General features: G+C 47.5%; 1 protein-coding gene across 5 annotated transcripts in view; it reads right to left on the bottom strand.

Moving 5' to 3' along the window:
* The window catches only part of Pfas (phosphoribosylformylglycinamidine synthase), a 20,907-nt gene extending 8,061 nt beyond the window's left edge, over window positions 1-12,846 (bottom strand). Inside the window, exons 1-12 of one of the 5 annotated variants that reach the window (XM_005399417.2) lie at window positions 12,779-12,846; window positions 10,389-10,439; window positions 7,131-7,283; window positions 6,912-7,047; window positions 6,381-6,486; window positions 5,701-5,890; window positions 5,478-5,583; window positions 4,951-5,091; window positions 4,709-4,833; window positions 4,420-4,548; window positions 3,222-3,353; window positions 2,947-3,075 (exon numbers count right to left, since the gene is read on the bottom strand). In XM_005399417.2, coding sequence (XP_005399474.1) covers window positions 2,947-3,075; window positions 3,222-3,353; window positions 4,420-4,548; window positions 4,709-4,833; window positions 4,951-5,091; window positions 5,478-5,583; window positions 5,701-5,890; window positions 6,381-6,486; window positions 6,912-7,047; window positions 7,131-7,272 — 1,336 coding nt within the window. In that variant the 5' untranslated portion in view covers window positions 7,273-7,283; window positions 10,389-10,439; window positions 12,779-12,846. The remainder of the gene's footprint in view (window positions 1-2,946; window positions 3,076-3,221; window positions 3,354-4,419; window positions 4,549-4,708; window positions 4,834-4,950; window positions 5,092-5,477; window positions 5,584-5,700; window positions 5,891-6,380; window positions 6,487-6,911; window positions 7,048-7,130; window positions 7,284-10,388; window positions 10,440-12,778) is intronic. The other 4 variants (XM_013522184.1, XM_013522183.1, XM_005399420.2 and 1 more) reach the window with 4 other exon arrangements.
* Between the last annotated feature and the right edge of the window lie 3,094 nt (window positions 12,847-15,940).

The following is a 15,940-nucleotide window of genomic DNA, read 5'->3' on the forward strand; positions in this document are numbered from 1 at the left end:
TGGGTCAACACAAAGCCTAACCAAACCTACCCACCTCTTCTGCAGAAACTGACAAGTTGATCTTCAAATTCACATTGGAAAGGGGAGAGACAGAACAGTCAAAGCAATACTATAAACAAATAAAACTGGAGGTCTTACTACTTTCACATTTTGGAGTTATCTGTTTGATTGTTTTGGTACTACTAGGAATCAAACCCACAGCCTTGTGCATGTTATACATACACTAGCACTGAGCTACACCCCTCACCCTACTTTCTGCTTTACTACAATGCTCCCGTAATCAAGACACAGCCTTACTAATGTTAAGAACAGAAGTATTAGTCAGTGGGATAGAAATGAATCCAGAGATGGACTCCCATATTTACAGCCAACTGCCTCTGTGTGTGTGTGTGTGTGTGTGTGTGTGTGTGTGTGTGTGTATACTTGGTGTTGTAGATTGAACCCAGGGCCTTGCACATACCAGTAAATGCTCTATCTACTACTGAGCTGCACAATAGTAGTGTTTTTGAGACTAGATCCTGTTAGATGATATAGGGTGGCTTTAAACTCTGTATTGTCCAATCTGGCCTCAAACTTTCTACCCTTTTACCTCAGCTCCTAAGGGTTGGGATTACAGGCATGTACTACCACACCTGGTATCTGGTACTTGTATTTTGTTGTTTTTGTGACACTGGGGATTGAACCTTCCCCCGGCTTGTCAAAAGTCATTTGACTAGGCAGGAGGATTGCTGCAAGTTTGAGGCCAATCTGGGCTACACAGTGAGTTTAAGGCTAGCTTGACCTACATAGGGGACCCTGTCCCAACAAACAAACAAACAGGCAGGGTCTCGCTAAATTACTAAATTGCCCAAACTAGACTCCAACTTGTAATCCTCCTGCCTCAGCTTCCCAGAGATGACAAGCAAGAGCCACAACATCTACCTGAGAATATCTTAAAAAAAAAAAAAAAAAAAGTAATTCAAGTTGAAACCATAATGAGATACTGCTTCACATTCACTATGATGACTAGAATCAGACGGACAGATAATGAGTGTTTTTGAGGATACGGAATTTTGGAAAGCAATTTGGAAATTTCTCACAAAGTTGAACATAGTTATCATGCGATCCAGAATTTCTTCTTAGTTTTCTACACGAGAAGTGAGTTCATACAAAGACAGGGGCGTAAATGTTTGCAGCAGCATTACTAAAGAGAAAAGCAGTTCACCTGTGGGGAGCATAGATAGAATGTGATGTATCTATCTAATGAGCCATTACTCAGCCTTAAAAAGAAATGAGCCAGACATGGTGGCACACACCTGTAATCCCAACCCTCAGGAGGCTAAGGCAAGAGGACTGCTTTGAGTTCAAGGCCAGCCTGGGCTACACAGTAAGTTCAAGACCACTCCAACTACACAGTGAAACCCTGTTTCAAAAAAAAAGACAACTGGGCATGCTGGCACACGCCTGTAATCCCAGCACTCCAGAGGCTGAGGCAGGATGTCTGTGAGTTTGAGGCCAGCCTGGGCTTACAAAGTGAGATCTGCATAGCGAGACCCTGCCTCAAAAAGACAAAAAACCCCAACCAAGCAAGCAATCGAACAACAACAACAAAACAAAGAATGAAAGAGGTGGCACACCTCTATAATCCCAGTACTCATAGGAGACTGAGGCAGGAAGATTACAAATTTGAGCTCAGCCTGGGCAACTTGGCAACTTACTGAGACTCTGTCTCAAAATAAAAAATTTAAAAAGGGTTAGGGATAGGGGTAGGGATGTCGCCCGGTGGAAAGGCCTTGAACAACCCCCACTGCCAAAAAAAAAGTGGTGAGGGAAGTGGAGAATGAAATGCTCATACATGCTACAGTGTTACAATGTCAATGAGCTTTGGAAACAATGTGATTGCACAGCCCCTGCCTGGCAAGCACAAAGCGGTGAATTCGACTGCTCGTGCCAAAAAAAAAAGAAAAAAAAAAAAAAGCTAAGTAAAAGAAGCCATGTATTTGAAGATCCCATTTACGTGAAAGCCCAGAACAAACAAATCCATGGAGACAGAAAGTAGATTAGTGGTCAAAGCCTGCAGGTGAGGTGAAGAATGACTGCTAAGGAATATAGAATTTCTTCCTGGGATGACAGAAATGCTCTGGAACTAGCGGTGATAGATACATGACTTTGTGAATATACTAAAAAGCGCTGACTTGCTGGGTGCACACCTATAATCTCAGCACTCGGGAGGCTGAGGCAGGATCAATGTGAGTTCAAGGCCAGCCTGGACTACATAGTGAGTTCAAGACCAACCTGAACGACATAGTAAAATCCTGTTTCAAACTGCCCCAGACAAAAAATTTAAAAAACAAAAAGAACACTGACTTATACACTTTGAAGGGATGAATTTTATGGTACGTGAATTAAAGTGACTACTTGAAAAATGTGTATATGTGTTTTTTAAAAAAAGAATAAATAGGTCTACCTCAGGGCAAGAGGAGAAGTTTTCACAGCAAAACTTGTCCCCTTTTGAATTTTGAGCCACATGACTGGGTCTCCTGGTCAGTAAATGGGAGCAAGGCTTTTATCTCAATTCCCCCACAGCTCTTAGCATAATGCCCGGCACACAACGGGCACTCAATAAATGTTTGCTTGTTTGAACCAAGCCAGCAGATAGAAGTCCCTGGCACATAGCAGGTACCGAGTAAACACTGACTAGCAAAGTGTGACTCAGAAGCAGGGACCAGCAAGGGTGGGGCAAGGGCCCCCACCAGGCACAAGTAAACAAGGGAGGAGACAGGCAACACCAATTGGGGCTGCCTTGCTGGCATAAAGCCTTGCTCTGCCTTGAGCACCTGTCCTGGGGGGAGAGACATGAGCCAGAGATTAAACACTAACCACTGAAAGGCCCTCCCAGCTCCCTCTGGATAGCTGCCCTTACTGGGAGAATGCGAGCAGACAAAGGGAAAGATGGCAGACTCTTACCTGGCTCTGGGGGCTCCTTCCCCACATGCTCAGCTTCCATGGACCCAATGCCCCCACTGAACATGATGGGCTTGATCCACTCACGCCGCTGGCCATCTGGGAGCTGGAGGCCCAAGGAGCGGGCAAAGCCTGGCATGTGGACATCAGAAAGAGGGCAAGGGACCAGTCATGTAGTTCCAAGCACCTGCCTCATCCCACAGCCCCTGGGCCACATGCCCACCCACAAGCCCCTCTAGAACTAGGTATCTGCTATCCCTCCACACTCCCAGTCTCACCAGCTAGGACTGGCTCCCCAAACTTGTTGCCGTAGTCAGATGCCCCATTACTGGCCTCAATGGCAATCTCCAGAGGCCGGGCAAAGTTCCCAGGGTACTGGAAGCTTGGATCCTCCCAGGGAAGATTATAGCCTGGGAGGGAAGAAGAGAGTTAAACGGACCATAAATACAGGAAATGGAAGAGCCAGCCAGCATCTTCCTACCTACGTGGTTAGAATGTTCCACTTTATTTTTTGGTTTTGTTTTTGAGACAGGGTCTCGCTCTGTAGCCCAGGCTGTCTTGAACTCACGGCGATCCTCCTGCCTCAGCCTCTCAAGTGCTAGAATTACAGGCATGCGCCACATCAGGCTCAGAATATTCCATTTTAGAGAAGGGCAGAACTTGCTAATTTAACAGTCTTTGCTCTCTGTCTTCCACACCAGCCTTCTTTCTTCTCACGCCTTTTCCCCCCCAGTGCTGGGGATCAAACCCGGGGCCTCATATATACTACATAACAGCTCTGCCTCTGAACTGTGCCAGCCCTAAGGCTTCTTCTTTTTTTTTTTGGTAGTACTAGGGATTGAGCCCAAGGCCTTTCCACTGAGCTACACCCCACCCCTTTATATATATATATATATATATATATATATATATATATATATATATATATATATATATATATATATTTTTTTTTTTTTTTTTTCTCCGGTACTGGGAACCGAACTCACGACCTTGCGCTTGCCAGGCAGGCGTTTTTGCCGCTGAGCTAAATCCCCAGCCCCACCCACCCCTTTATATTTTAAGACAGGGTCTCGCTAGGTCACCGAGTTACCCAGGCTGGGCTTGAACTTGTGATCCTCCTCTTTCCAACCTCTGAGAGTGTGCTGTTTACTACTATGCCCAGGAAGACAAAAGGCTTCCTAAGAAATGATTTGGGGGGCAAGTGGTGGCCATTAGTCAACCCAGTATCACATTTTCTGGCTGAGTGGATGCTAGTTTCTAAAGAAAACCATGTTTCTGCAAAGCTAGTCTGGCAGCCTCTCTCCCCTCTGGCCTATACTGCCTACGATTGTGGTCAGTGAAAAGCTGCATACTTTGGAGCCCACCCTCCTACGCGAAAGGCATCCTGATGACCCTTTGACCTAAGAGATCCAAGCTGCTGCCTGCCAGGACCACCCACAAACAGCAGTAGGGAGGGAGAGAGGAAAGTGATGGGACCTGGGATGAAGAGGTTTCCAAAGCAATAGCCAGCAGTGCCAGCCACCACGTGGGCCCCGCGGCCCGTGCACTGGACATCTCGGATCCGGCCGCCCGTGCCTGTGGTTGCACCACTGAAGGGGGACACTCCTGCAAAGAGAGAGGGGGAAGCATGGGTGCCACAGAAACACATTCCATCTCTGCCTTCCAGGAAATAAGGACAACCAGCTTTCCTGTTTATCCCAGGCTCAACTTTTGCCCTACCCTACTACTCTGATTTCATGCAGCTCTCCTGGGGGAACCAGCCTACCTGTGGGGAAGTTGTGTGTCTCTGCTGTGAAGACGACATGTCTCAGCTGCTGTTGTTGCCGGAAGCAGCTTGGCTTTGTAGAGTCCTCGGGCTGCAGGAATCGGACTTCCTTCCCCTGGATTGCACTGCAGACACATCCGTTCTGGACCTTGCTTCCTTCCTGGGATCTGTGCCAACCCACCCAGCACCTGGGGCCTTCCTTCCCCGGCCCTGAGCCTGCCCCAACCCAGGGCACAGCTGACCTGCTGTTATCACAGAACTTGAGGACATTGTTGGCGTTTGAGGCTGCCTGAGTGCTCATGATGGACTCAAACAAGGAGTGTGCCCGCTTCTTCCCGTCCAGGTGGAGCTGGCCCTTGAAGAACCAGTGCCGGCTGTGCTCACTAAGGGGATACAAAGAGGGGGAGACAGGGCAGATCATGGGTCATTCCTCTGTGCCATGCCTTCTTGACACCATTCAACACCAGAGCTACAGCCAATTTACACTTAGCACATCAAAATACATCCCAAAAATAAAACGAGGAAAAAAAAGAACAAAGAAAACAGTTCCAAAAGTCTTTGTCAAGCCTTCTGTCCCTGCTGATTATACAGAGCCAAAGTGATAATAAAGCCAACATTTGAAGGTAGACTCCTGGATGGACAGGGGGAAGCCAGGACCTCAGACTCGGGGAGGTCCCTCCAGCAAGGGAAAGCATGGAAGGCGAGTCCATGTGTCCTCCCTCCCAAATTCCATGGGCAAAGACACCCGGAAGGACTCATTCCCCCTCACCTATTGGACTGAGCCAAGTCAAAGGCCTCCACGGTGCTGGGGTTCCGCTGCAGCTCCTGGAAACGCTTAGTGTAGAAATCCAGGTCCCAGGAGTCTAGAGCCAGACCTGGGAGACAAAGCGCAGAAGAGCTGACTTCAGGGCTTAGGCCACCACATCCCAGGTCCAAGCACCCTGCTCTCTCCTCCTGGCCGCTCTCCTCCTCTCCCAGGGAGCCCCACTGACCTAGCTCCTGGTTGGCCTTCTCCAGGGCAGACCGGCCCTCTGCCAGGATGTCGATGGGGCCGCTAAGCGGGGCTGGGATACTCTCAGGGAGGAAGCTCTGGATGGGATGGGGGAAGAGCTGCTCGGTCATCCGGTCATGCAGGGCAGCCAAGGCCACAGCCTTCATCTCAGCCGAAGGATGGCAGGCAAACTGGGGATGAGACACACAGGAACGACAAATGATAGCAGAAGAATGAAGAGCTATGGCCCATCCTTGGCCCTCTGAGTCATCCAGTGCCAGCCAGCCCACTGTCATCCCCCAGGCAAACTTTTCTTTGGTGGTGGTGGTGGGTATTGAACGCAGGGCCTTGTACTGGCTAAGCAAATATTCCAGCACTGAGTTATATCCCCAGGCCCCTAATAGCACGGGTTCAGACTACAGAAAGACTCCCCTTTCAGGCACAAGTCCACATAGTGGTGTGCAGATTAGTGCAGGGAGCACAGGCTGGATTTCTGTCCCATTTACCACTCAACCAGGGGCCTGCAGGGTGTAAACGACTGGCACAACCTTACAGAGTAGTCCTAAGCCCAGAACTCTTCCTGGCTTCTCTCCTTATTTCCCTAGAGTTTAGGACCTAAACTCTTTATCTCCTGTCCATCTCAACCTCCTAATTTGCCATCCTGATCACCGACTGCCTCACCGAGAGTCGGTAGCGCCGGGTCGGCTCCACACGGTCCACAGCAACCAGTCCAGCAGCCTGGCACACGGAGACGATGTTGGTGGATGTTGGGGTGGAGAAGTTCAGCCTGAGGAGTAGGCCAGATGGTTAGGGCCTGAGAGCCCTGGCAGACCTCAGCTGGGAAGAGGGATCCTGCCCGCTACTGTCCAACTAACCTCCCACCAATCACTGCCCTCACCACTGGCCGCCAGCCTCAGACTGGGCGCCAAGAACCCTGACTTCGAATGTCACTCAAACTATAACCATCCTTTGAGAATCAAGATTGTTACAACTGCTGCAAGTCGTTTTACTCCCAGAACATGCTGGGAACTGGCTCAGTCTTTGAAGGCACGCACAGCTTCCCGGGGGATGAGTGGGATGGAACAAAGGAAAAACAAATCTGCAAGGAGCATAGGAGAAAGGAAGAGAATGGAAGCAGAAGGCGCCGGCAGAGAGTCTGAAACGGAGGATGCACCCCAAACATGGAACAAGCTGCCAGGCGGAGACACAAACCTGGGCCCGACCTCCAGCAGCAGGTCACTGGAGCCAGGATGGAGCCAGGACTCCTGAGCAACACCATCCAGGAACAAGGGGCAGCCAAACAGCCACTTTAGCTTCTTCATCTCCTGGGCACTTGGGAGGGTCTCAGCTACAGAGACAGGGCAATGACAACTCGAGACACCGCCCTGGCACTGGGGCACCTCCCTCAAGAACCCAATACCTGGCCCAAACCTGTCCAGTTCACGTTGTAGCACAGCTCGGTCTCAACATTCTCCAGCTCTGGCAGTTTCCCTTGCAGTTTCCGAAGACTGTGTCCACACGCTGCCCCCTCGTGGCCAGAGGGGCGAACGTAAAAACGAAGTACGAGGGCCATCTGCAGGTGTTCTAGAGAGACAAGTTAAATTCCTGAAGAGATAACATCAACTAGAGCCCATCTGTTCTGTAGGACTGACCTCAAATTTCTAGGACAACTGAGACACTAGGGATAGGATAGGGGGGAAAAATAGGCATTTAGAGAAACAAGGGGATTATAACTTGTTCTGTAAAATGTGGGCTTTAGGGGTGTAGGTCAGTGGTGGAACATACATTTAGCATGTGTAAAATTCTGAGTTCAACTGCCAACACATACACATATATATACAATTTTTTTTGAGATAGGGTCTCACTGTGCAGCCCAGGCTGGCCTCAAACTCACCCCACCCTCAGCCTCCTGAGTGCTAGGATTACATGCACACAGCATCACGCTGGGCTCTAAATAAGTCTGTCTGTTTTGAGATGGGGTCTCGCCCAGGCTACCCTTAAACTCACTATGGAGCTCAGGCTGGCCTTGAACTCATGGCCATCTCCTACCTCAGCCTCCCGAATGCTAGGATTACAGGCATACACCACCAGGCCTGGCTCTTAAATTTTTAAAAAGCAGGCACCAGTGATTCAGGAGGAGGGTGCACAAGTAGTATTCTTCACCCATTTCTTTCTTTTTTTTTTTTTCTTTTTTCTTTTTTCTTTTTGAGACAGGGTCTCACTATGCAGTTCAGGCTGGCCTTGAGCTCACTTTGTAGCCCATGCTGGTCTCAAACTCACAACAATCCTCCTGCCTCAGCCTCCTGAGAGCTGGGGTTACAGGCGTGAGCCATCCTACCCAGCTCCTCCAACTTCTTGTTCTTTTTTTTTTGGTACCGGCAGTCAAACTCAGGACCTTGTGCTTGCCAGGCAAGCACTTATGCCACTGAGCTTTATCCCTGCCCCACTCCTTTTCTGTATTTTTGAGACAGTCTTGCTTTGTAGTTCAGTCTGGCCTTGATCTCTTGACAATTGTTCTGGCTCAGCCGCCCAAGTGCTGGAATTACAGGTGTGCGCTACCATACCTGGCCTTCTTTCCAACTTCTGATACCACTGCTTCTCAGGAGGACCCTGGTTTTACTCACCAAAACCTACCTTGCCTGGTCTGTTCCTTTGCCTCCCCCCAGAATACATATCCTCTCCAAAGCCTCTCCACTCATCAGGACAAGTGTAGGTCTCTGCAACTCTGGGAAGTTCCCTTTGGTACCCTCGTGCTCGAGGACACATCCTCTCCTCAGCAGAGCTGAAGGCTTTTAAGCTATACCATCTATTCGGCACGCTCACACAGACAGAAAGTGCCTCTACTCAAGGAAGTGTGAGGGAGCAAAGTCACTACCTCATATCTATATCTGGACAACTCACAGGTACCTCCAATGAATTTAGGCTATGAAACTTAATTTTTTTTTTGAGATTTGGTCTCGCTATGCAGTGCAGGCTGGCCTTTAACTTGCTTATGTAGCCCAGGCTGGCCTCAAATTCACAATGATCCTCCTGCCCCAGCCTCCTAACTGCTGGGATTACAGGGATACACCACCACGCCTGGCTAAAACTTAATTCTTTAAAAATTAAACAAAACAAAAAACTTAATTATTGGAGGTGTGGTGGTACATGCTTGTAATCCCCGTACCCTGGGAGGCTGAGGCAAAAGGACTGCAAATTTGAGCCCAGGCTGGGCACCTTAGAGAGACCTGCCTACATTTTGTTTTGTTTTGTTTTGTGTTTTTTGGTTTTTTTATGGTACCGGGAATCGAACTCATGACCTTGCGCTCGCCAGGCAGGTGCTGTGCCACTGAGCTAAATCCCCAGCCCCCTGCCTACATTTTTTTAAAGGAGGAAGAAGAAGGTGTCCTAGGGATGCAGCTCAGTGCAAAAGCCCTGGGTTTAATCACTAGCATTGAAACAAAACCAAACAAAAAATCCTAATTCTGCCAGGCATGGGCCACCATGCCTAGCTCCACTGTTGGCTTTAATGACATCTCCAAGTATTCCTCCCCCATATCCCTCTCCCATATTCCTCCCCCAGTATTTCTCTCCCATATTCCTCCCCAGTATTCCTCCCCCATATTCCTCCTTCCTTGTAGTTCTTTCTCAGTGTCCTGTGCTGGCTCCTACAGTTCTCAACCTATAAATGTATGTCCAGGATCTTTTCTTATTTCTCTTCTTTCTACATCTTTTCCAACGATCTCCTCCAATCCCATGGCTTTAAATATTACCTAGTAGAACTAGGCATGGAAGCACATGCTTGTAATCCTGGTACTTGGGAAGCTGAGGCAGGTAGATCACTACAAATTTGAGACCAGCCTGTACTACATAGTGAGTTCAAGACCAGCCTGAACTACATGGCAAGACTCTGTCTCAAAAAACCAACCAAACAAACAAACAAATAAATAAATATTAGCTTGAGAGCATGTTTGGAGGTACCAGCAGGGGAGGGCAGCTACTTGTATACCCTTGACCAACGAATGGTCCTCCTCCATCGGGGGTGGTTGTCCTCTTTGACAGAGCATGCAGCTTCGGGAGGGATGCACATGAAAGGTTGAGGGAGGAAGGGGACACTCGCCTAGCCAGCCAGATCAGCCAAATCAACCCTGGTGATCAATGGGGTAACAGATGTCACAGCCAGATCGCCCTCACATCCAAATAAACATTACCTAGTGGAATGAACCAATGATTTTTTTGTTTGTTTGCTTTTTGTTTTTGTTTTTGTTTTTTTGTTTGTTTGTTTTTGTTTTTCTCCAGTACCGAGAATTGAACTCACGACCTTGCACTTGCCAGGCAGGCGCTGTGTCGCTGAGCTAAATCCCCAGCCCACCTGAACCAATGAAATTACCAGCATTCATCCAGTTTTTTGGATGGAAAACGGTATTTTCATATGGTTCAAGCTAACATTTTTCTAAAGCATTCTGTAACTTTACCCAATACTCATGCTCTCTACAACTCCAGTTATTACATTCAAATGCTCAGGTGACATCACCACATAGATGTCTCATAAACCCAGGACAGAGTCTATTTTGGTCAAAACAGGAATTTGGATTTCTTGTTTCTCCCGATATGCTGCTCCTCTAAACTTCCCCATCTAAAGAAACACCACCACTATGCATTCGGGTGCTCAAGCCAAAGCATGGGAGTGAGGCTGGGGATATAACTCACTGTTAGAATACTTGCCCAGCGTGGGTGAGGTCTTGGGTTTGAGACCCTACCCTGCAAAACAAAACCAAATGCATAGGAATCAACCTTTATTCTTCTTTACCTCAACTTTGCTATATCCAATTTCATCAATGTATCTACTTCTAAATGTCTTCCAAATCTCTCATCTATCTCTACTACCTTACTCCAGTCTCAGCCACTGCCACCACTCACCCACAGTAACACACTGGCTGCCTCTTTTACTTTTATTTATATATTTATTATTTATTTATTTTTGGTCCTGGGAACTGAACTCCTGAGCCCTTGCACTAGGCTACGTTCCCTGCCCCCTGCCTTAATTTTGAGATAGGATCGCATTCAGTTGCCCAGACTGGGCTTTAACTTACAATCCTGCCCTGGCCTCTCAGAGTGCTGGGATGACAGACATGAGCCACATACCTGGCTTGCATTGGCTTCTTGATCAGCCCTGATTCCACCTTTGCACAACCGCAACCCATCTGTCACATGTCAATATAAAGATGACGGCTTCCCCATCACACATGGTATAAAATTCCAACTCAATGCCCTGGCTCACCTGGTCTGGCCACTCCGCATCTCTCCACCCCTATCTCTTACCACTCTCACCTCCAACATATCAATCACACTACCTTCTTTTTTTTTTTTTTTTTTTTTTGGTCTTTTTGAGACAGGGTTTCACTATGCAGTTCGTGCTGGCAATAAATTCACTTTGTAGTCCAGACTGGCCTCGAACTCACAGGAATGCTCCTGCCTCAGCCTTCCGAGTGCCGGGATTACAGGTGTGTGCCACCACACCCAGCTTTCTGCACTACCTTCTCTTCTGTTCCTCTAACTTGCTAAACTCAGTCCAGATGGCTTTTTTGCCTCTCTAATATTTGCATGGCTCACTCTTTCAGGGGAAATTCACCTTCCCAGAAAAGTCTTACTCAATCAGCCACTTATTTAGGGCCATTATGAGATCATTCTATTTTAACTTTTTATGTAGTATTTACCACTAGCTGATTTCTTCTTTTTTGCTCTATATTCCACACTAGAAAAAAATCTTTTTTTGTTTTCCCTCCCAGTACTGGGGATTGAACCCTGGGCCTTTGCCCTAAGATACAGACTCAGCCCTTATTTTATTTTCTATTTTGAGATAGAGTCTTGCTAAGTTCAAACAGTGGTCCTGAACTTTCAATCTTCCTGCCTCAGCCTCTCCAGTGCTGGGATTAAAGGTATGTACCACCACCCTTGGCTTCTTGCTGTTTCTGAGATAGGGTCTAGCTATGCAGAGTACTTCAAGCTAGCCTTGAACTCTTTATGTAGTCCAGTGTGACCTCAAATTTGTAGAGGTCCTCTTACTTCAGCCTCCCATGTATGGGGATTACATACATAGGCCACCAAGCCCAGTTGTTTTTTGTTTTTTTGTCTTTTTTGAGACAGGGTCTCGCTATGCAGTTCAGGCTGGCCTTGAGCTCACTTTGTAGCCCAAGCTGGCCTCGAACTCACAACAATCCTCCTGCCTCAGCCTCCTGAGTGCCACGTAGGAGGGGGGGATTACAGATGTGTGCCACTATGCCTGGCCAAGCTCAGTTTAATATATATTTGTGACAGGGTTTCACTCTGTAGCCTAGGTTAGCCTTGAACTCACAATCCTCCTGTCTTAGACTGGAGTGATGAGGAACCCGGGACTTAAAAACAAGAAAGTTTAAACTTTTGTACTGAATTCTTTCTTCTTCTTTTTTTTTTCTGGATGAGAGAAGGTTGAAACAGGCACTCACTATATAGTCCATGTTGGCCTTGAACATCCCTTGTAGTCCAGGCATGGTCTCGGAAATCGAGATCCTCCTGCCTCAACTTCTGGAGTGCCAGGATTACAGGATGTGCGCCACCACGCCAGGCAAGAACTCCCTTACTTCCTTCCCCCTTCAGGCCAGTCTTCCCGGAATGATTTTAAAACTCACCTATCACTCCTAGTGAAATACAAGCCCCAGAGGTACAGGGTTTGTCTGCACCAGGGCTGCGTCCCCATGGACTACCATGGTGCCTGACCCAAAGCAGGTGACTGGCTGGGAGTGGTAGCTCACGCCTGCAATCCCAGAACGAGACCAGATCTCAAACATACAAAAACGAAACAAAATAAAAGCAGGTGATCGAGAAATTTTCTTTTGAGAATAAATGACACAAAGGGAGCTAAATTCAGTCACCCACGTCCAGCGTCTGGAGAACGCGTGCAGGAGCAGACGAAAAGACGCCCCTACTACAGCAGGCACATGGGACCCAGCTGTCCCCAGCTCAGCCTAGTGGGGACACTGATGAGGCCTGCCCGGACATGGGACGGGTGACGAAGGGCTGCTCCAGCAAGGTCTCCATCAACTCGCGGAAACTTTACTCACGTGAAAGATATCTCCTGTCTACGGCGGCTGGAAGAATCTTGGCGCGCTGCCTACGTCATGTATGTGCGCCGCGGGAAAAGCCCGGGCGAGGGCGCGCCACAGTGACCACGCCCCGCCCACGTCCTGCGGCGGGCGGAGCGAACGCCTACCTCGACCCTGGGTTATTCCGTCAGAACATTCAGGTTCCGAGGTGTCAAGTCTCTTGTTACTGTGCGAATACCGTATGACGGAGACAGATACTTTGAGCACAGAAAGCAGAATGAAATTTTTTCCATGTCCAATATTCAGTTTTCCTCGCTCTTCTCTCTTAGCTTGCTTTCCTTTATTTTCTGAAGGAACGATTTTATTTCATTCCTAGCAGAGCAGGAGATGCATATTTTTAAATTTCCATACACTTACTAGTTACAATTACAATGATTATGGTGCGAAACATTTAGTGAGCTAGGCACTTTTTTTTTTTTTTTTTTTTTTGTCTTTTTGAGACAGGTTGTGGCCATGCAGGTCAGGCTGACCTTGAGCTCACTTTGTAGCCCAGGCTGCCCGCAAACTCTCAGCGATCCTCCTGCCTCAGCCTAAGCGAGGCACTTTATACCATGTCAGACCTTGACAGAAACTGTTTCACGGAACTGGAAGCTGAGGCTCGTTGCTATAGGTAGGCAGTCTGACGTGAACGGTGGGAGAGGGTAGGCGGCGCCACAGCTGTGCTTTCCCGCACGTGGCTGAGGTTGTCTGAACTGCTACAAGCTGCTCTCTGCCGTGATGGGAAGTGCGATGTGGACTAGGGTGTGAAGTGACCTCAGCCGCTTGGAAAAGGACCCTAGGTGGAGAGGAAACCGCAAACTAAGCACAAAGGAGGACTAGGGACTTTCCACTCGGTGGGGCATGAGCCTTGACTGCCCGGAGCGTCCTTGGGGTGACCTCTCTTCTTTAACAGCTGCTAACGGCCTCATACATAGGCACTGCATAAATTAATTATTGACCAACAGTGAGAAAATACATGCACACTTCAAAATTGAAAGTAGGGTAGGGGTAACTCATGAATATGTAAGAGTAGGGCAGTGAATATCCAAAGCCTGGAAGTATAGAAAAATAAAAGAAACCAGAACAAAGAAACTCAGTGTTGTTCACACTCTTATGGTGGCCTGACTTGACTGTAGGCCTATCCTTCGCAATAAACTCTTGCCCTTTCAAACTGCTTTCAGGCTTGTGTGTGGTCTTTAGATGGTCCAGGCAAATTCTTCTCCTTGGGTCACCAAGACCAGGAAAGGCCAGGTAACACTGCACTGCCTTTTTCCTTAGTTTTTAAATTCACTTAGCACTTTCTACCTATTAACATATTTTTGCACTTTTTTTTGAGACAGGGTCTCACTATGTAATGCAGGCCCACCTTAAACTCACTATGTAGCCCAGGGTGGCCTTGAACTCACAGCAATCCTCCGGCTTCAGCCTTCTGAGTGCTGGGATTACAGGGGTGTGCCACCATGCGTGGCTATTTTTGTACATTTTTAAAACTTTCATAATGTGAGGAGGAAAAATAACTCTCAACTTGCTAGATGTCAGATGTGCTGAGTCAAATTCCCTCAAATATCAAAGAATGTCCCCAAATATCCAAGAAACAAAGGAGGTTAAGAGTAAGAAAAGTTTTTTAAGAGAAAGCTCCTGAGAGATAGGAGGGGCCCCAAAAGGATTACCACAGAGGCTATTTCAACAAAAATGTTTTACAGGGCAAAATCACAAGGTAGAGCCAGGTGTGGTGATACACACCTGTAATCCCAGCACTTGGGAGGCTGAGGCAGGAGGATCCCTGTGAGTTTGAGGCCAGCCTGGGCTACATAATGGGTTCAAGGCTAGCTTAAACTACATAGAAGACCTTATCTCAAAAAACAACAAAATTTTTTTTAAAAAGATCACAAAGGGAGGCCGGGCATGGTGGCACACACCTGTAATCCCAGCACTTGGGAGGCTGAGGCAGGAGAATCATTGTGAGTTTGAGACCAGCCTAGGCTACAAAGTGAGCTCAAGGCCAGCCTGAACTGCATAGGGAGACCCTGTCTCAAAATTACAAAAATAAAATAAAGTTAAGTTAAATTAAATTTTAAGACGGGCGTGGTGGCACATGCCTCTGAGGCAGAAGGATCGTTGCGAGTTCAAGACTAGCCTGGGCTACAAAGTGAGCTCAAGGCCAGCCTGAACTGCATAGCGAGACCCTGTCTCGAAAAGACAAAAAATAAATACAAAATAAAATAAAATAAAATAAAATTTTAATTTCCCCCTTCAATCTGACTGCCTGTTATTTTCTATCTAACTTAGCTGTCTATATTATTTCCCCTCTGAACAGGTATCCCAAACTACAGTGAGGGGGCAATGGGTGAAGACAGCTCTGGCTACTTCCAGCTGAGAGGGGTCGTAGTCATGGCTGGCTGTCAGAGATACTCCTCAGGGGGTCAATCTAAAAGCCCTTGACAGATGCCAGGCATTCTTATCTTGGGTAGATATGAAGCTTTAAGTCTGGAGGAAACAAAGCCAAAGAAACCAATCTGTTGCAAACTAGTCCTCAACCTGTAAAGTTGTAATATGTAGGGGCCGGGGATATAGTTCAGTGGCACAAGTGCCTGCCTGGCAAGTACAAGGTCCTGAGTTCAATTCCTGGTACAAAAAAAAGTTGTGATATGTATATTTTACTCAGGGGCAAGTATTTAACAGAGTCAGGCCAATAAATGTAGGAGTGATCTTTTTGTTCCAACATAAGGGGGCCTTTCTACTGAGGTGTCCTGAAGTGGGAGTAACCATATATAACCATTTCATATCTGAAAGTATACACTCTGCCTTCATAGATTGAAACCATGTCCTGTTGGGAGGCTCCATGCCAGGGCCTTTATTTTATTTTTTGGTACCAGGAATCGAACTCAGGACCTTGTATTTGCCAGGCAGGCACTTGTGCCACTGAGCTATATCTTTGGCCTATGCCAGAGATTTTAGAAGCACTTGTTTAAGCTTCTGGAATGTAGTTTGGGAACTGGCTTCCCAAGTTAAAATATGGGTATCTGCATTCTGAGTTTCCTTTTTTTTTTTTTTTTTTTTTTTTCCGGTACCGGGAACCGAACTCACGACCTTGCACTTGCCAGGCAGGTGCTTTTTGCCGCTGAGCTAAATCCCCAGCCC

The sequence above is a fragment of the Chinchilla lanigera genome, unplaced genomic scaffold (assembly GCF_000276665.1).
Source record: "Chinchilla lanigera isolate Chin_1 unplaced genomic scaffold, ChiLan1.0 scaffold00066, whole genome shotgun sequence".
NCBI classification, from domain to species: Eukaryota; Metazoa; Chordata; class Mammalia; order Rodentia; family Chinchillidae; genus Chinchilla; species Chinchilla lanigera.